Source organism: Lathamus discolor, chromosome 1, assembly GCF_037157495.1.
Source record: "Lathamus discolor isolate bLatDis1 chromosome 1, bLatDis1.hap1, whole genome shotgun sequence".
NCBI classification, from domain to species: domain Eukaryota; kingdom Metazoa; phylum Chordata; class Aves; order Psittaciformes; family Psittacidae; genus Lathamus; species Lathamus discolor.
Window position 1 is genome coordinate 58,533,559 of NC_088884.1, and position 21,063 is coordinate 58,554,621.

The window sequence follows — 21,063 nt, forward strand, 5'->3', positions numbered from 1 at the left end:
TACCAGATACTCAATTTTTCCTGCTTCCATGTGCTGTTATCTGAAAAGCATTTCACTCCATTAATAACTGCAACACTGTATGACAGAAACCACACATACAATTTACTGGAACAGAATGAACAGTAGATTTTTCCCTAATTCATACAGATTATTTTCTTGCTTCAAGAATGCGAAGTACAGTTTTGTTGTGTTACAGGGCCAGGAATGAACATCCCTTCACTAAATGCTTTTCTTTTTGTTTATTTGCATTACTAAAGTAACATTAGATAAGAAGAAAATACTAGTAGTTTTTCACTAATAGCTGTAAATAAAATTTGTCTTTGCAGCAGGAAAATTAGGAAAACTTAGTAACGTGCAGTTTATTCTTTCAGAAACTGAATTTTTTCCTGATTTAGAAACTATTTTTTTCCAGTTTTAAAATCTATGTGTCCCTTTATGAGTAATTTGCCATGTTGATCTGCAAATTAAATTTGTGATTATGTAACAGATACCACAAAAAAAAAAAAAAAAAAAAAAAGGGATACCTCAGTAATGGAAACCAACAAACATTTCTAAACAGCACCTACTATCTGTTAATGCTTCTCTGATACATCTTGTCTACCTATTTCAGTATTCATCAGTGTGACATTTCAAAAGCTGAAAATACCAGTCCACATCTTTGTTGCTATAGAACCATACAGGTTTGAGAAGTTCCTGCACCCCCTTGTTATCACCTACTATGTTGAGATACGTCTACTGAAAATACAAATTGTTTCCATGCAAAATAAAACAAGTTGGCATAAAATATCAACAACAATCTGACCTTTTTCACTTTACTTTAGGCACGTTTTCTACAACTTGACTGTGTTTTTTTTGTTAACATTAAAAATAAATTTCAGGTTTTGCATTCTGAAACATGTAGAATATAGCATGGTTATTCTTGCAAATATGACTGATTATGCTAAAAGTTTTCCAAGGAATTTAGTGATGGCTGATCCCACCCAATTATTGAATTGGCAGAGCCTCCTTACTTGAATTTCTATCTAAGGCCTATTTGTAGTTCAACTGAGAAATTTATCATTTTTGTAACTTCATAGAAAAAGCTTTTATGCTAGCAAGTAGGTAAATATAAAAAGGCTTTAATCATACAGTCCTTCCTTAAGGAATAAAAATGTCATCTGACTAGGTCCAGCAGTATGATAAACTGTACAGCTGTAAACACATACTCATATAAAGGTGGACAAACGAAGACAACTTCATGAATTTTTCAACACTTTATTAGTTTTTCTGTTACTTAAAAAAAAAAACCAAATAAATCAGAGCCTGAAATATTCAATGCAGATACAAACCAACTTGTAGTTGAACTGAGATTACCAATTCAATACAGTATTTGTTAATACTACAAACACATCCAGCCATCTGTGAATCCCAGTCTGACAAATAAATGGATCTTCAAATGCTAACATCTCTTGAATACGATCCCTTCTTACTTCTTTGTAGTCTGGCTCATCATTAACAATGCAAGTGTGATCCTCTCTCGGCTTTATCTTCCAGCTTTTCTGAATAGCACATTCTTCAGTTTCTGTTCTCCGGCAATGCTGCTTTTCTACCTATTTCTATCTATACTGCAATTACTTCCAGTTGTATTAATATAGTAAAATTGGGACATACGTTTTTGCTATAGATTATCCTGTCCCAAGACACTTTTTTATCCCTTTTCATGTTTTCCTTGATTTTCTTCCTCCTCTCCATTTAGAGGAATTAACGATGGTCTTTTCCAAACTCCTGTTGTTATCACCTGGCAAAATGGTAATTAGTCCTATCAGCCTGATCCCACAGGGCCACTATTTCAGCTGAGCAAGCAGACCTCTTTTGAAAGAGCCCCCTTTCAAGGAAAGTAAACAGACCTGTTCGAACAGCCCCCTTTCAAGGAATTCTTCCTTCAAACATCTCAAAATCCTCCTAACAATCTTGAGAACCATACGGTCTTCATTATTTTCACAAAGATAAGAATAACTCATTAGAGTTTACCTCAGCCTCTGTTTTTTTAAATGCCTTTTCTACTTAGCTTGGTGTAGTCATCTTCAACCTGTTTCACCAAAATTCAGTTACCACTTATCCTGATGCAAAGAAAAGCAGCAGACTGTATGCCAAGGTCAACAGGATGTTTTTACCCCAAGTTTACATTCCAGATTCTGGAAAGCTACACAGACTTACTTTAAGATTTATTCTCATATGTGGCCTCTCTATTTTTATTAAGGGTTGACAGTCCTAGAGGTTCTGGATGTTTAGCTGAATCTCTCATCTCTCTCATTCTTTTTTCTGTTTTAGATCACTAAGTCTTCTAATCTTTCTTCCAGTCCCCTGTATGTCATCGCTTTCCTTTCGGGATTTCATTTTCTGGTTATCTCCATCATCCATTTCTTTTGTGCAGTTAGTTTCTTACATTGCTTCTCCATATTTGCTTCACATGGGCTTCATTTGCTCATTTTTCAAATACCATTGACTGCCTCTTCCATTGCTAAATAAATTCTGTAACCAAGAAGTTAGGAAGGAAACTTTTTCCCTGAATTACTGTGCACAAGCTGAGATTTTTCTCCTTGATTTTGTTTGGTGCATGCCTGATTCCTTTCGTGCCCACCCCCTTCCATCACATATGTAAATTCTTCCTACACTCTCCCTCAGAGGCACCCTGCCCTTAAATTTTCTCTGTTACTTCTAATGAGTGCCAGTGTATGCAGCAATACTTTCCCTCATTCTTTTCCCTACTTACTGTTACCCACATTCCATTTCTGTGCCATGCCCCTGCTATAACCACCAGGGTAATTGTCAAAGTCTTCTCTTCTTACTCCTAATATTCAGGAAATAAAAGCAGTATTTCTGACCAACTTCTCCATTTCTTTCTCTTTGCTTGCTTTTGTGTCTAGCTGGGTTTTTTTTTACTTTAAAAAAAAACAAATCCAAAACCCAAACCAAATGAACCAACCAACCAAAACCAAAAAACCCCACCAAAACCTAAAAAGAAAATCAAAACAAAAAGCCCCCAAGCAAACAACCCCAAAACTTTCTGCCTAGGTTATCTTTCTTCCCTCCCATAGAATCTGCTAAGCGTGCACCACTTGTGATCCATGTCAGGCAGCATTCCCCTCTGCCCAAGTGCATGACATAGCATCACATTTTGAACTGGGATTCCTTTACAGAAATGGATTTCTAAAGGCATGGATAATGGAAACCTCACAGTTAAGCCAGAGACACAACAGTCAAACCACCTACTACTGAAGTACTAGCACTTTGTTAGAAAAACGATCAAGTTTAAAAATTATGAGTGTTTTCCTCTTCTTAGAACACATGTGGCCTAGCAGACTCTCCTTTAGTTTGAGTGCACTGTTTGCACAGGGTAGGAAACAGTTAAAAATAAAAAAACATGGGATTGCTCAATTAACAATTTTAATACGTCTACATACTTCTCTATATTTCAGGTTGATTTACCCAGAATGTCATCGGCTACTTGTATTAAACTGTGCAAAATACTCGTCTGTTGGATAATTTGAATATTCTTCTTCTTTAAGATAAATGTTCCTGGCAATAAATAAAAAAAAAATGCAGTTAGTAAATTTTTTCTTATTGTGATATATAGAGGTAACCTGAGAAACCTGAAGATGTTATGCATAAACACTCATAAATGCTCATAAAATTCAGAATTAATAACGGAATTCAATAAACTAGGTCTTTCCCTCCAAAATTTATGCCACATCTTAATATAGGAAACTTCTTCTTTCAATCCTAAAATAACCTTTGAAAAATCTCAGAGTGAAAAAATAAATTAACACAATTACGAATTTTGCTTTCATAAGAAGAAAGCAGCGGGTATTGGAAATTCTTCTGTAAAACCAATGTATGCATGCATGATGGGGAAAAAAAAAACACAAACGAAATCAAAAACAGAGAACACTGAACCACCTGGGTTTTTTTTTTTCCTTCACATATTATCTTCCTTCTTTCCCATCACAGCAAACACAAGACCTGTCCACCAAGACATGTCCAGCTCTTAGCTAAAGAATCACACAGTTTTGTCATACACAAATGGAAAAGCTCCATTTGTGTTCCAAGCTATCAAAAACTGCCAGTTCTACTGATGCCCATCCTTTTTTGTTTCAGAAAACTAAGGCAAATTTAAGAAATATATACTGTTTTACACCTGATAAATATAATTTCCTACATAGATAACTGTATTTATTCTCTATTTTGCTATCTACATAAACCGTCTGTTGTCAGTGGAACACTTTTGAGAATTCCAACTATTAATTCATACATGTAAGTCAGTAAAAATCATAAGCTACTCTTTGAAGATTATTTAAATAGTACTGAAAACCACACTTAAGCTGAATTGTTCTTTTTTTTCTTTCAAGTATAAACGTGCAACAAGTGTATTTAAAAAGTTACAATCAATACGAGTGAAAAAGCTCTTTGAAAGCCAAGGTAAAGTGTTAATCGTAAAGAATTTTATTTGAAAAGAAGAAAACTCCTCTGGTACTTACTTTGATTTCTGCTCCTGAGACATGTCTGCGTTCATGTGATCTAAAACTCGGCGCTGTTCCCGATTCTGTCGTTGTAGATGCCGCTCTAAAATCAGCTGCGCTCTTGCAGTGTGTATTCTTTGTCTGTCCCATTCAGCATCAACTTGGCGTTCTTCCTGGTTTTGTCTCTTCAGGAATGAAAAAAAAAAAAAAAAAGCTTAATTTTCTCTTTGCTCAAAGATGAAACAATATATATAAAGGCTGATTGGTAAATTCCTTACAAACTTGCTTGCCTTTACTGAACACTAAGGGTAGCATTTGAAATAGGGAGAAAAAGGGAGAAAAAGTAAGCACTTCCAAACTAGGCAGGATCTCATACATTAGGCAGAAGTAGGATACTGCAGATGAGAAAGCCATCCTTTTCTAGGGAGCAAGATAGACTCCTACCTCAGCACAACAAAATTAGGGTCTGCTGCCTAGCAGAAGTTAATCAGTATTCCTCTCTAATGTATTACGTCTCTTGAAAAACCCAGAGCAGCAACACAGGTTGGTTTGTGGGGTTTTTTAAGTTTTTATTCGCAAGAGTTGTAACTTCTTGAGGTCAGAAGTTAGTAGACATCAGTATGGCTTGTAATACATCTAATGTGGTGTAATAACTGAGCCACCGACGCCAGGTGAGTAGACCCAAACTGTTTTCCTCTGCCCCTGTTACACTATCACTTCCTCACTTCTTGTCTGACATCATACTGAACTGATTCAAGAAACCAGGCTGCAAAAAACATCTTTTTCTTGGAGGGGCTCATTTTCTGCCAGCTTAACTATTTGAATGGGCTTACTTTAGGGTCACAGGAAAGCCAGGAAAACAGCTCCCTTATCTTCAGCTTTAACTACAGCACTAGAGCACTTTACAAATTAAGAAATCAAAAATCAACAGCTACATATTAGCTGTTATGAATCCAGCCTCTGCACTCAATGTCTTATCTAGCAGTAGCTTCCTAGTTCACAATACCTAGGCCTGTATGCTCATATCTGCACAGGAACAATAGCTTTCTCCATTTTGACTGCCTGCTTCCATTCACCTTTAGAGCAGCAATTTTTTGGCAATATTTAGTTTTTCTATAGTAATTATATCCCAGAGAATGGCTCACAGTTGTGTGGGACAGTAAAAAAGAAGTTCTGTCCCATTTATGAACTTTTAAGACTGAAACGTACATGAGCAGTATCATTGGACCTGCTCTATTTGTCTTGCTTGAGCACCCCTGAGCCCCTGAGCATGAGAATATTGCTGTGGTCTGCCCTGCCGTCACCTGCTGCTCATGGCTCTTCACCTATGGAGCAGCCCACTCCTCTCATTACTTGTAGGCAGCTCATGCAGTCTCAAGTCCTGAGCTGCACCATGAAGCCTAGTCTCGGGCTGTGCAAGAATTTTCTCCTCAGCTAAGCCACCACGGAACATGTCCTAAGATCCCCGTACCTTCACTCTGGGCTGCACAGCAACCTTCCTCCCAGCACAACTCCAAGGCTCCAGCCCACTTCTGATGCTCCATGACATTTCCCAGCTACTTCAGAGACACTGTGTTCAGTTTCATTTGGGTAAAACTCAGCTCAAAGGAAAATAGTCTTACAATGGGACACACAGGGCAAGCAATAATATTTTCTTCTACAAACATTGTCTATTATTACAACCAGGAATACAGAATGTGCAAGTAAGCTTGAATACCAACCAGTTTCTCCCGAACTTGTTCCTGTTGAATATCACGGATTGCCCTCAGCTGATCCTGATTCATTCCCTTCCATCGATCTGTGATCACACGATGTGTACCAAAGGAACTGATTGCTTGGTCAGGGTTTTCAGAAAGTAGGTCTCCTTGAAGGAGGCTGGAAATTTCATTCATGTCATCTTTCATTTTTTGATACTTTTCCAACTTCTTTTTCTCAGCTAGTTCAGCAGCCTAAAGTGAGTGAAAGGAGAGAACTACGAGTTTTTCCAAGAGGAAAACAAAGGGATCAACAAAGTCAGCACATCATAACAGGTTTCTTTCCAACTTGCATACAGTTGTCAGTAGCATCACTATGATCATGGTACTACTGGCTAAGATCAAAAAATCTAATGGCATACATTTCTTCAGTATTGTCATATCACATATAGCAAGTAATTTGGGGAGAAATAATTTTGATTTTTAAGAAAAGACAGGATAGATAAAAAATAATTTCACATTTATTGACAAACAAATACCAGTTTGGATATTTGAAGGCCAGACACAATATGGAAGAAATTTATGATAAAAGTTTACAATCTTGAATCAGTGGCCTTGAGAGTCTCACCTCTGTGCCTGGCAAAATCTTGAAGCAGATTCTCCTGAAAGGCATGCTAAGGCACATGAGAAACAAGGTGCTTGGTGACAGCCAGCATGGCTTCACTAAGGGGAAATCCTGCCTGACCAATGTGGTGGCCTTCTATGATGGGGCTAAGGAACCGATGGACGGGAGTAGAGCAGTTGATGTCATCTACCTGGACTTGTGCAAGTGACACTGTCCCACACGACATCCTTGTCTCTAAATTGGGGAGACATGAATTTGATAGACGGACTACTTGGTGGACAAAGAACTGGCTGGATGGCCACACGCAAAGAGTTGTGGTCAATGGCTCAATGTCCAGACGGAGACCAGTAACGACTGGTGTCCCTCAGGGACTGGTGTCGGGACCAGTCTTGTTCAACATCTTTGTCGATGACATGGACAGTGGGATTGAGTGCGCCCTCAGCAAGTTTGCCAATGACACCAAGCTCTGTGGTCTGGTTGATATGCTGGAGGGAAGAAATGCCATCCAGAGGGACCTTGACATGCTTGTGAGGTGGGCTGATGACAATCTTATTAAGTTTAACCACACCAACTACAAGGTCCTACACCTGGGTCAGAGCAATCCCAGGCACAGCTACAGGTTGGGCAGAGAAGAGATTCAGAGGAGCCCTGCAGAGAAGGACTTGGGGGTGTTCGTTGATGAGAAGCTTAACATGAGCCGTCAGTGTGCGCTCACAGCCCACAGAGCCAGCCATATCCTGGGCTGCATCAGAAGAAGCGTGACCAGCAGGTCAAAGGAGGTGATCCTGCCCCTCTACTCTGCTCTCATGAGACCTCACTTGGAGTATTGTGTGCAGTTCTGGTGTCCTCAACATAAAAAGGACGTGAAACTGTCAGAACAAGTCCAGAGGAGGGCTATGAGGATGATCAGGGGACTGGAGCACCTCTTGTATGAAGATAGGCTGAGAAAGTTGGGGCTGTTCAGCATGGAAAAGAGAAGGCTGCATGGAGATCTCATAGCAGCCTTCCAGCATCTGAAGGAGACCTAAAAGGAAGCTGAGCAGGGAATCTTCAGTAGTAACTGTAGTGATAGGACAAGGGGTAATGGGTTAAAATTTAAACAGCGGGAGTTTAGAATGGATATAAGGAAGAAGTTCTTTACTGTGAGGGTGCTGAGGCACTGGAATGGGTTGCCCAAGAAGTTGTGAATGCTCCAACCCTGGTGGTGTTCAAGGCCAGACTGGACAGAGCCTTGGGTGACGTGGTTTAGTTTGAGGTGTCCCTGCCCATGGCAGGGGGATTGGAACTAGATGATCTTAAGGTCCTTTCCCACCCTAACTATTCTATGATTCTGTATTAGATATAAAATCTATGTGAAGAGTATGGTTAAGCACTCACAACATCCAGACAAGTGGTGCCTATGTTAAGCCTGAAGAGGCAGCCTTGAATCTGTTCTCTTTGCTGATACAAAATGCAAACTTGAATGATGATCTGTAGTACCAGAAATCACAATACGCACTTCCTATGGAAAACACTGTCCCTAATGACCACTATGAGTTCATAGCCTCCTATTCAGAGGAAGTTTTCCCCTTGGCAAAACTCCAGACACCAAATATGGTGATTTTACTTTAAATTACCTTCCAAAGAAGAATTAGACTAAGCAAACCAATTTGAAGTACAGTGACAATATATATGCATCATCCATTTCTAATCATGTCTCATTCTTCTGTAATGCATGAACTAAACCATCTGGAAAAATGTATGGTGCTGGCTTCCATCTGGACAGCAGACAGCTAATCTCCTCTTTGTTAGGGCTGAAAAAGCCAGGTTACCAGACCTGTGTCTCACATACGTAGCTTTACGCATTTACCTTGACTGCAACAGATCAGTGAATACCTATCTCTCCAAGTTTGCCCAAGATTATCTCATGCTCTGTTAAAAAAAAAAAAATCACTGGCTTGAGAATATTCACTGTATGAGTTAAATACAACAGCTGTCCACTTTTCTTGCCAATTAGTAGTTCATTTTTTGGCATACACTCTTAGGAAGTGGATGAAGACAAATGAAAAACTAAGGCTTAGGCACCAAGAAATCATAGCAGGTAAAAATAGTGTTCTGTGGCATATAGATGAAGTTGAAAATTAGTAGGCAGAGTAACTAGAAGAAACAAACAAACATTATGGAGTAGAATTCTCAGCAAGCACAGTGATCTATGCCACCAGAGGAGACTGCTGACCTGGCTTTCTCTCTACATTTATGTTTATGGACTTCGAGTTGTCCCAGGCATCAAGCCTGAAGATTCAAAGTGTGACTTCTATTTGTTCCATGCCAACATGCACACCAACCTGTCAGGGACCGTACAGAAGAAGAAATAACAAATAACACCAAGAACTGTATCCTAGATTAATAAATTTGATGGCTGAAAACAGCCTTGTGGTTTCCATTAAAATAACAAAAGTATTTGATGCACAAAGAAACTAATAAAAGACACATTTATTATCTTTAGAAGTATAAATTACCTAAACCACAACTGCAACTTTGATGATGCAGAAAACCTCATACTTAAAAATACTTAACAGCCATCTAATAGGAACATACACTTTGGAGCAGGAAAATAAAATGTCTACTTCTAGACAAGTGGAAAAACAAGCAAATACAATTTCAAGTGGCAAAGCATCAACTTCAGATCTAGTAATTACTGGCTCTGCCATCATAACATGGAATAATACCTTGGAAACTAAAGGCCATGTTTTCGTGTCATTGAAGTCAGCGAGTACATTTTTTTACCAGAACTTTAAAGCTATACTTTTAAACCAAAATGTGTTTCCCTGAAGTTGGGTTTTTCCTCCAGAAGAGTCGATAATAACTTGAGAGGAACTACAACATTACAGCTTCCAAGAAAAAAACAAAAAACCCTCAAAGATTTTCAATCGTCCAATATTTTGGGAACATGAAACCAGAACATATGGGTATGTACTTGTAGCTTATTAATACTATGAATCAAGCAACTATTTTTAGTTCTGAAAACACTCCAGAGTAAATCAGACTTAAAGTAATTTTGGATGGACCTTACAGAATTACTGACCCTGAAACTTAAAAATGTATAATTTTTATTTAAATCACTTCATTAATGTCACTGCACTTTGATCTAGCAATAGGTCCAAAAAAAAAACATTTAGACATTGTAAGCCTAACCTTCTCAGTAAGAGGAAGAGCCTAAAATTTCTGAACTGCCTGGGAATCTTACTGGAGGAAACTCCCAGCTGTACATATAGCCATGACACCACAAACAAAAGATTTTAAACTCAGAAAATGCATCAGATTTCACTTACCAAGTGAAATCCCTAATAAAATATAATCCATTGGCGTAGCACAGGAAGAAAACAAAACAAAACCAAATAGATGCACAAATACACACTCCCTTATTTATTTTAATTTATGACCCAACATTATACATCTTCCCCGCTACTAAACACTTCCTTTTGCTGTTGATTCAAGTCATAAAGTAAAGAAGAAATGCACATAGATGAATTAAGAGGACAGGAATTCATATGCTTGTAACAACACCAAGTCATAGAATCATAGAATAGCTGGGGTTGGAAAGGACCTTAAGATCATCTAGTTCCAATCCCTCTGCCATGGGCAGGGACACCTCAAACTAAACCACGTCACCCAAGGCTCTGTCCAGTCTGGCCTTGAACACCACCAGGGTTGGAGCATTCACAACTTCTTGGGCAACCCATTCCAGTGCCTCAGCACCCTCACAGTAAAGAACTTCTTCCTTATATCCATTCTAAACTCCCGCTGTTTAAATTTTAACCCATTACCCCTTGTCCTATCACTACAGTTACTACTGAAGATTCCCTGCTCAGCATCCTTTTAGGTCCCCTTCAGATGCTGGAAGGCTGCTATGAGATCTCCATGCAGCCTTCTCTTTTCCAGGCTGAACAGCCCCAACTTTCTCAGCCTATCTTCATACAAGAGGTGCTCCAGTCCCCTGATCATCCTCATAGCCCTCCTCTGGACTTGTTCTGACAGTTTCACGTCCTTTTTATGTTGAGGACACCAGAACTGCACACAATACTCCAAGTGAGGTCTCATGAGAGCAGAGTAGAAGGGCAGAATCACCTCCCTCGACCTGCTGGTCACGCTCCTGATGCAGCCCAGGTTATGGTTGGCTTTGTGGGCTGTGAGCGCACACTGACGGCTCATGTTAAGCTTCTCATCAACCAACACCCCCAAGACCTTCTTCGCAGGGCTCCTCTGAATCTGTTCTCTGCCCAACCTCAGTCCCAATTGTGTGAAGAATTAACTGCTGCCAACGCAGGACTAAAGGAACACACAGCTTCTGAAGTGCTTTTCACAGAATCATTAGGGTTGGAAGGGACTTCGGGAGACCATCCAGTCCAAGCGCCCTGCCAAGGCAGGGCCACCTACAGCAGGTTACACAGGACGGTGTCCAGGTACATTTTGAATATTTCCAGAAAGGAGAAGCACAAAGCTCACAGATGAACAGAGTGTCCTCTCCAGGATCTTAGGAACTTGTAAAAGAGTATTATTAATCTGTGTAGTAAATTCAATTCCTTTGTATTTACTATACACAGACATGACATACTATACATGGCACAGACATATTACATGAGATACTTATCTCATAGCAGCAAATTGCACATCCAGCACATTCAACCTAGGAATTTTGCTGTTAAAAATCAGTATGTGCATTATGTTCCCTCATGCCTGAAAATGTGATAAAAGTTGAAATAATGATGATTCTAGACAGTGACTATAAAGAATAGGATAAAAGGGATAAAAGATATTTGCACACCACACTCCAAAGAACGAAAAGAAGTTCCCATTCTTATTCTCTGTTTAGGCATTCAAATACTCAATTTCAACTGAAAAAATACTCTAGAGTTAATGCAAATACATAATTTACTCAAAGCCTGAAAAAAACCCCCAAAAACAAATGTTTCCCTGAAGTGGCTGCTGGCTCTGAATGTGTTAGTAACAGCGTAATGTTGAGTATATATGAAACCAGAATAATCCCATCAAATGCCTGTAATAACAACATTATGATAAAACTATTAAGCTATTGTGGTATGCCCAGGAATAAATTCTAAGGACATATGGTCTGTAAGATTGTTAACAAGTCTATAAATACAAGGTCATTAAGTTAGAGATCCTCTATAATAATATCCTCTCATTTTCTTAGCATTATCTACAAAGTGCCTTGGAAAGGATTCAAATCCTGTGCTATATAAAGCAAGACGACTCTGATTTCAAGAACACAATCAGTGTATCTATCACTGTACTGCTAAACTGGGCATTTCCAAGTGTTACTACCCTTTCTTAAGAAATTCTTTCTGCAGTGGTAAGATTCTGCTATGGAATCACATCAAAGGCAGTGAAAAATACGTGTTCTAGTCAGGACTTCAGGTGGTCTTCATTTCTGTTACCTGGCTTCCCAAATTAAAATGATTACTACATCTTATGAATAATTTCGGCAGGAATAACTGACAGTTTAAGCTAGTAAAAGTTGTCTCATATACCAAGGACAAAAGCATTATTGGTGTCCTGGTTAATAGATACTTAGATGACAGAAAACCTGAGAGGAAGGATAACATTAATTTTCCAGAAACCACACACATTTAAAATGTTCACAGTACAGGATCCTTCACTACTGGAAAATACGGCATCAAACATATCAATTAATAGTCCTACTAATTAATTCAAGAAGAACAAAAAGAACCATTAAGCTTCTTAGCAATAAAGTCACTGGCAGTGGTGTTATGTATGGAAGCCGAACCACTGTCACAGGGGGCAGCAACATCAAATCTTGTACTGAAGCAGGCTGTGAAGAACTGAGGTAACTTCACCCATCTGCTGGGATTTTTCACTAACTGACTAGCAGACTGGCTAAAACATGTTTCTCCTGGTGTACATCACTTGCTGGGGTTTATTTTTTGTTTGTTTTGCCTTTTTTTAGATCAACTGGAAGAGACAGAGAAGAAAAAAAATGAATGAAACTCAGGGAACAGGAAAAAGGAGTTCCTCTCTTGGCAGCCACCAACAGCTAAGGCAGATATGTGTAGAGCAAAATGCAGTCTGAGACTGCACCCTCAAGAGGTTAAGGTCTTCAAACTGGCTGCTCAGAAAGCTGAAACTGCTGAAGACTCCCGTTCAACAAATTTGAGGTCAGATACAGAGATTTATCCTGTGAAGCGCATCCTCAGGCTGAATGCCTTAGTTTCCTCTTATGGGAAAAAGATGCACAGAAAATCCCTTTGTAACATAGCTTTCTTTTAAAGTCCACATCACTGAAAGGCCTGGCAACCTGAAACCTCTGGTTTTCATGTTTTAATGAGAACTAACAGGAGACTGTTGCCCTAACCTCCACTATCATGCCCTCATACTAGAAAAAAAACAAGACCAAGACTGTTGAATATATTTAAAATGCACACCAGTTGTATAGAATGTATATGCCCATATATTAAAACCCATACCACACACAAACCTACCACCCTATCTCCAGACCCTATCACAAATTCAGGAATTTTTCCATGGGATCAATTTATGTGACAACAATTATTTGGCATACTACTGTTACCCTATATGTACCAGCCACTTAGGGTACTTTTGCGGCTATTCATATAAAATACTGTTCAGTAGCCACGACTTCAAGCAGCAAAAGCCTTTTCAATTACCATATGCCAAATGTTCCCTGAGAGGCTCAAGCAACACTTACACACTTGCATGCTTATATACTTAAACAAAAAGATACTGTAGTTGATGTGGGTAATTGGCTTATTTTGACGTGACCAAATACATTTAAAGCTAATTCACACCGAATACAGTTTAACCAAATTAATAGCCTCCATGTAGCCCTTTGAGCTGTGCGTATAAGCTGCACATAAAAAAATACAATAAGTCTTTGCAGTAAGGAAAAGAACTGAGGCATGACAGGTAATGATACTAAGACAGATAAAGGTTCATGTCCTGTTTCAACAGGTTCCAAAACATGCTTGGTAAACAAGCAAGAGATGTGCACAAATACCAAGGAAGAAATCAAAGTGCCAAAAACAGTGACTGAGGTGAATTGACTTCAATAAAGACAAATCCCCTACTGCTAGCAATGGTTCCAAGCAGAAAGAAAAGCAGGCAGACAAAGCTAAGATTATCTGACAACTGATATAAAACGAGAAGGAAAGATGGGAGGCTTTTGCTCTTTTGCTCAGTTTACAGACTGGTAGTCCCTGAAAGATTGGGGAGTTACTGCTGCCTTCTAGTCAGCAAGCTGAGACCTTGGAGCGTGCATTTTGACAGAGGGTAAGTAGACAGACAATAGCTAGATCCTTCGAGGGGACAAAGCAAATACAATCTATCTTCCAGTTACTGCAACAACCTTGGTAGTTAGCTGCTAAGAACCTCTGTGAAAACACCATTACTCATTGTACTCTTGCACATCTTATTTTACTTCTGTCTCCACTTAAAAAAACCCCCAACAAAACAAACCAGCCAACCCAACACTAATTTACCTGGCTTCTGTTGAAATCTTTAGTAGCTGCACAAACAGCACGCCTGTTTTCTTCTTCTTTTTGTTGTTGCTCCATAGTCTTTTGGTCAAGTGCAATCCTGTATTTGTCATGAAGATCATCTGAATTGATTAGAATTAAATTTAGTCAATATTCTTGGACATAATGTGCTTGAGAAGTAAGCCAATATAAGAGAGAGGGGGAGACAGACAGACAGGGGAGTTCCAGGCATTGTAGCCTGAATTACATAGGATTTCCAAATCCTACCACCAAAGCTTTCCATCTTGGAATTTCAGATGACTCATTAAATCATTATTTAACCCCTTTTGTCTTAACAGTATAGAGGTTAAAATGAAAAAGTATGGTAAGTACTGCAGAAAAAAATGTTTCATGACAAGCTAGAAAAGAAGTTGGTATTATTTGGTCTGATATAGAACAGTAAAGACTGGACAATTTGGTCTGATGAAGTAAACATACCATCTAGCATGCAAAATACAGATGATTTTTCAGCATGCTCCAACACATCATTTGAGGCATGAAACAGAAATGAAACCCAGGTAATATTACAATCACATGTTATTAAATATAGATTTCTTAAGTGAGATAACTGAATACATTACAGCTTGTGAAGTAAAAACTGCTGCAGTATTTCTAAAAGTTAAATACTGAATACACTAAAATACTGCTATGGCAGACTGACACAATGGGCTATACGATATTTTTGTCAGCTACATCAGAATTTCAGAAAAAGGAGTTTAAAACCTCATTATCTTCCTTTGTTACCTGCAAATTTTTGATCAGCTAATGCATTCTTCAAGTCTTTCTGTTGCTGAAGAGACCACTCTCTTAACTGGTCCTTTTGAAATTTCATCCTCTGATCATAGTTTAAATCTTCACCCAAAAACTTCTGCAAGCCAGATACAGTACATCGAGGATCATCATCTGAAACTCGAGCAGGTCTGTCCTTCTTTAGGGCTTGAGGATCATTCAGGTCAAATTCACGCCTCGTTTCTGGCTTCTGCAAATTCTTCTGAAACTCACTGACAGCCTTATTTATGTTTCTGATATCATTTTTATGTCGTTCTTCTAACATACACATGATCTTGTAATTTTGCTTCATTTCATTAGCTAGAGAATAACAAACACAATGAAAACACAACTCTTCAAAGTGTACATGTAAAATGGAAAATAAAATTTTGAAGAGGAATAAATAGTATCTAAGTCTTCAAACTTTTATACCTTAGGAAAGAGTATTTCATCTATGAGTACCACCCCAGCAAACACTCTCATGTTAGTAACATCTACTTTTAACATACTTTCAGTTTTTTAGGTATCAATTCTCTTATTAATTCTACAATGAAATATACGTGTGTGAAGCAAAGACAACAATAAGTACTTCTAGAACCGTGAGGTTTCATTTGAATAAAACTTGTAGTAACTCATGAAATGGACTGTATAGTAATTCTTCCCATTTACTTTACGTTTATGGTCACAACTGAGATAACATTTTTGGGCTCCCAATAAAAGGAATACAGATAGTTGTTTCATAGTTCAAATCATTTTTCTAACATAGCACTAAAATAATTAGCAGGCACTAACAGTTTTTGAACAGCTTAATAGCTCTTGCTCATTTAACCAACATAACCCGAACCCTAACCCTACCCCAAACTACCCATTTTAGCCATTTAAATATAATTCACAAGAGAAGATCATTTCCTCTGTTGACAGACTACACATTGCTTCTGGCAGTTTCCTAGGAGTCTGTCTGACAGGTATTCCGTCAGGAAAATCACAAGCAGCCCTTGAAGTACAGCATGGAAATTGGCAGCTCCATTCTAGCTCTTCTTGGAACCCACAGAGACCTCAGTCTGTGGGACCTTTTCACATGATATCCCAGGAAAACATTCCAAACACAGAGGGCCCCAAAGCATTTTGAGGTCAGGGGACACATCTGTGTGTTCTGACTTAGCTAAGGTTCCTACGTACAGCTCTGTTGTACATGACTTCTAGTAAGAATAATCTATAGAGGATTCTATAGAATCTGTATATTCTACTGAAGAAAGGCCAGACAGAACACAGACTTACTCTACAAGAAAGCAATCAAACAGATTTGCCACTACTGCTCTGAGAAGAGTAGTAAGGCTTTTTTTTTAATCCTCCCATGTCTTCAGGTCTCTAAACAATTAAAATACTAGTGATTGTCAAATAGCAAAGAAAACACTGAAAATTCCAGCCTATGAGGAAACATATACCAGTTTAATCATCTCAATATAAATCTCAAGATACTGAGGAAAACATATGCTTTACCAATACAAATATATGAACTTAAATAGGACTACACATTATAGAATTCCCTTTGTATGTCTGAATTTAGAGAAAAGCCCACAAAATTGCCTTTATATATATATATATATATGTATATCTATCTATCTTGATTGATACAGCAAGATACAAGGAGAGAGGCTCCATTTGTAAATAAATATGGCAGCTGGAAATATATGAAGGCAAAAAGAAGGCAGGAAACAGATGTTATACTACATTTATCAATTCACAGAAATATCACTGTATCTATGAATATACCAAGTTCTTCATTTCGTGCTTTTTCAGCTTCTTCTTGAATTTTCCTCTCCTTAACCTGGGTATCCAGTGCATCTTTATCAACCTATTAAAATGAAAAAAAAAAAGCAGCTCTGAAAGAGATACTGGGATTGAACAATCACAAGCACTGTCAAGCTACACTGATTCAGTTGCACAAGACAGATACAAAGGCACTACCAACGGAGCATATACACATCACTATTTAATGTGAGTGACAAAAAGAAAACACACTGTTTGCTTGCTTCACTTTAACAATGACAGGCATATTCTTGCACCAAATGAGAATTAAATACCATATTTACATGATACATAGATCTATAAGCATTTTAAGCTGCATTACAGAGAATATGTTTTCCCCATTATAACTGGGATTTTTACTTTTTCTTGTTGTTCTGCTTTTGATTATAAAGCGGGTAAGCATTTTGACAGTCAAGATGACAGGAAGGTGTAATAGTTCAGATTTGAAAAAAATACAGGTGGTTCACTAAAAGCACATTGGAAAAATAATGGGGAACGGAAAAGAAATTTTCTAATTTGATAGACTGCCATGTAGTTTCCTGTAGTTTCCAAAATGTACCACCGGGTGCCATTTCAGATACATGCAGGCATCTACAATGACCCAATAGGTAGGGTACAGAATATTCACATCCCTGGAGAGCTGCACCTGGAACAAAGCATAATACTCTAAATCATATCATCAAATGGTAGCAGCCATCTACATTTTAGGCAAAAGAATCAGGTTCTGTATTTCTTGACAAAGGTGGTAAATTCATAAGCAAAAACCTGGATTTTAGTTTTTGGTTTTTTTTTTTTTTTTAACTGGTCAAGTCACCTTTTGTCAACAAACAATGACAATTCTCCAAGAATCTGGTAAACTATTTTGATAGTCTTTGCCTAAAACTGTTCAGATCAAGACAGTAAGGCCCAACCAGATTATGGCTGAAAATGCACATTGTTAATGCTGTAAAGGACTACTGATGATACCAGTTAGGAAAAGAATTCTACACAATATCATTGTTCCAAACCAATGGTGAAGTAGGTATTAAGTATCAACTCATTTAGAGGTCTAATTTCAGAAACTAAGCTTTCAGTACAACTACAGGAAACGTGAAGAGAAATTCAATCTGACTTCATTAGTAGTTTCTGGCAATGTGCAGGAAGTCAATGTATTGACTTCTGTGTGCAAGTTTAGCTACGTCGTCAGCTCTCTCCCATTTGAACAGCTTTCACTTAGCAAGAACACAACCCTAAAACAACCATTCCTAGTCACATAAATCTACAGGTTTAACTTTTAAACATTATAATAACTAATCCCTTACTACGAACAGATTGAAGCAGCTAATTTCTAGAGTACTTGTATTTATGTATAATTGTTCATCTATAAATGGAAAGTAAATTTTCACTTGGACTACTCATCTGAACTCTTTGAGGAAATGAGTGATAGATTGAGGATAAATTATTAAATCTGAAAGTGACGCCTTACTTTTATATTACTCAGATGAGGAAACAGATACAGAGGTCAAGGTAATAAAACTAGCAATAATCAAGAAAAAAACCCTAATATCCCGGTTCCCATTCTCTTTTCCATTCAATATATCATCTCATGCTTTTAAACTACTCAATCCTTGCTTACGGATTTGTAGTGTCAAAGTCAACTATCTTTTCGATTTTTTAATTTTGTCAGAGACAGCCACTCAGCTAAACTTGTGAGAAAGAGAAAGCAAAGAAGCTAAAACCACACTGGAAATACTAAAACAACATATCTCCAGATGATCTTGTTGACTTTTCATACTTTGGACTTGGCCTGACTTCAAAGAACAAGTATAAGCTCTTCTGTCAGCAGTCATTGTTCAGCCAATGAATAAGGTACATCAAATGATGTTAATAAAAATATTTACTAATTTTTTCCAATGGGCTCTCCTTGATTTCAGATATTTGTGTCATGTAAATGGATCTATCAAAACCTGTCTGATACATTAGTTCTGTGAAAACCTTTAGGAAAGTCTTCAGATGGCGTACTTCAGCATTGCTCAATACACCAGCATACACTATTTCATTCTCAGCTATTCCGTTAGCTAAGATTTTATGGTTTAAATTTAGTTTTTAAAGCTCTAGAAAAAACAGAAATACCAGAAACATGTGTTTCCTGATGATGATATTTGAACTATCTTACTATATTCCTCTCACAGTACTTAAAGAAAGGTTATTAGCTCCTTCCATTTATTGTTTATATACATATGTCAGGACGCTGCACCAGATGGACGTGTCCTATTTGTTAACTAGTAACTGCTATATTGCTCTGAAACTACGACGATGCTAGCACAAGCATGACAAGTACAAATCCAAGGTGCTGTCAGAGATAAGTGAAGATATCTTTCCACTGATTTGAGACACATTTCCATACCTGAGAGAAGATGGATCAAAATGACATCTGCTGTAATTCTACCAGTCCAAAGAAGCCAACAGACTAATTTTCACCAGTTCTACATTTGGTTATATGCTACTTAATTCTACAGACAGAATCACAGAATCATTAGGGTTGGAAGGGATCTCTGGAGAGCATCTAGTCCAACAGCTCTGCCAAGGCAGGGTCACCTAGAGCAGGTTACACACAAATGTATCCAGGGGGGTTCTGAATGTCTCCAGAGAGGGAGACAACCCTCCTGGGCAGCCTGTTCCAGTGCCTCAACATAAAGAAGCTCTTCCTCATGCTGAGGAGAAACTTCTGGTGGTTTAGTTTTACAGCCATTGCTCCTCATCCTGCCACTGGGCACCACTGAACAGAGTCTTGCACCATCCTCCTGGCACCCACCTTTGAGATATTGATCTGCACTAATGAGATCCCCTCTCAGTTTGCTCTTCTCCAGACTAAACAGGCCCAGCTCCCCCAATCTTTCCTCATAAGAGATGCTCCAGACCCCTGATCATCCTTGTAGTCCTCCACTGGACCCTCTCCAGTAGCTCCTTGTCTTTCTTGTACTGAGGAGCCCAGCACTGGACACAGCATTCCAGATGTGGCATCACCAGAGTCAAGTAGAGGGGGAGAATCAGCTCCCTCAACCTGAGGCCCACTCCTCCCAGTGCACCCCAGGGTGCTATTGTCCCTCCTGGCTGCAAAGGCACACTGCTGGCTTATAGTCAATTTATCATCATCCACCAATACCTCCAGGTCCTTCTCAGCTGAACTGCTCTCTAGTAGGTCAGCCCCCAACCTGTACTGGTTCTTGGGGTTCTTCCTCCCCAGGTGCAGCACCCTACACCTGCCCTTGTTGAACCTCTTCAGGTTTCTCTCCACCCGATTCTCCAGCCGAACAAGGTCCTGCTAAATGGCAGCACAGCCCTCAGGTGTATCAGCCACTTCTCCCGGCTTTGTATGATCAGCAAACTTGCTGAGGGTACACTTCAGCCCTTCATCCAGGTCTGTCTTCACATATTCAGACACGCACTCTCACACACACAGCGACAGCTGTCAAAAATAACTGCCGACGACACCTAGAGGACAACATCTCGCTTTCACCAGCGACTTTTTACAAGAACCTCAGCCCTCTAAAAGTCGCAAAGAGCCGTTTGCTCCCCGTTTTCCTCCCTATCTGGCACCACGCGTGCTCGGGGACGCTTCCGAGGCGCTGAGGGGCCGCGCGCTGCCGCCACCCGTTGGGGCGACCGCTTCGCGCCCCCGGCCGGAGCCGGGGTCCCCACTCCCTATGCTGCCCCCTCCTTTGCCCTGCCCCAGGGTTTACCCCCGCCTTAGACCGCCCTTCTCAGAGCCATCCCTCCCCGCCGTGCCGCGGTCGGGACAGCGCCCTCACCCCTATGGTCCGGACTCGAGCGTTGAAGATGCGGCTCTGCCGCTGCAGCTCCCGCTGCCGCCGCCGCTCTAGGGCAGCGGCCTCCTGCCGTTCTCGCTGCAGCACCAGCTTGCTCATGGTGCCCGCACGGCCAGGACGGAAGCGCGGCCGGGAGAACAACACACGGCGTCGCGATGGGAACGGCGGCCCCGCCCCCTCGAGCCTGCGAGCACGAGGCGCTGAGGGCGCGGCGTCGGCGGCGCCGGCTGAGGGAGGGGAGGTTCGGGAGTTGGGGGCTGAGTGCCCGCGGAGGGGCCTTCCCTTCCCCCGGAAGATAAACCAGTAAAA

The 21,063-nt window shown here is 39.6% G+C and overlaps 1 protein-coding gene across 1 annotated transcript; it reads right to left on the reverse strand.

The window, feature by feature from the left end:
- Positions 1 to 1,238: 1,238 nt before the first annotated feature.
- On the reverse strand, positions 1,239 to 21,032 carry RIBC2 (RIB43A domain with coiled-coils 2). The gene is made up of 7 exons (XM_065672847.1): positions 20,737 to 21,032; positions 16,910 to 16,991; positions 15,113 to 15,457; positions 14,333 to 14,451; positions 6,221 to 6,448; positions 4,518 to 4,684; positions 1,239 to 3,558 (listed from the first exon to the last, which is right to left on the reverse strand). Exons 1-7 carry the CDS (start codon positions 20,851 to 20,853, stop codon positions 3,477 to 3,479), a joined length of 1,140 nt encoding a protein of 379 aa, XP_065528919.1. The 5' UTR covers positions 20,854 to 21,032; the 3' UTR covers positions 1,239 to 3,476.
- Positions 21,033 to 21,063: the final 31 nt, after the last annotated feature.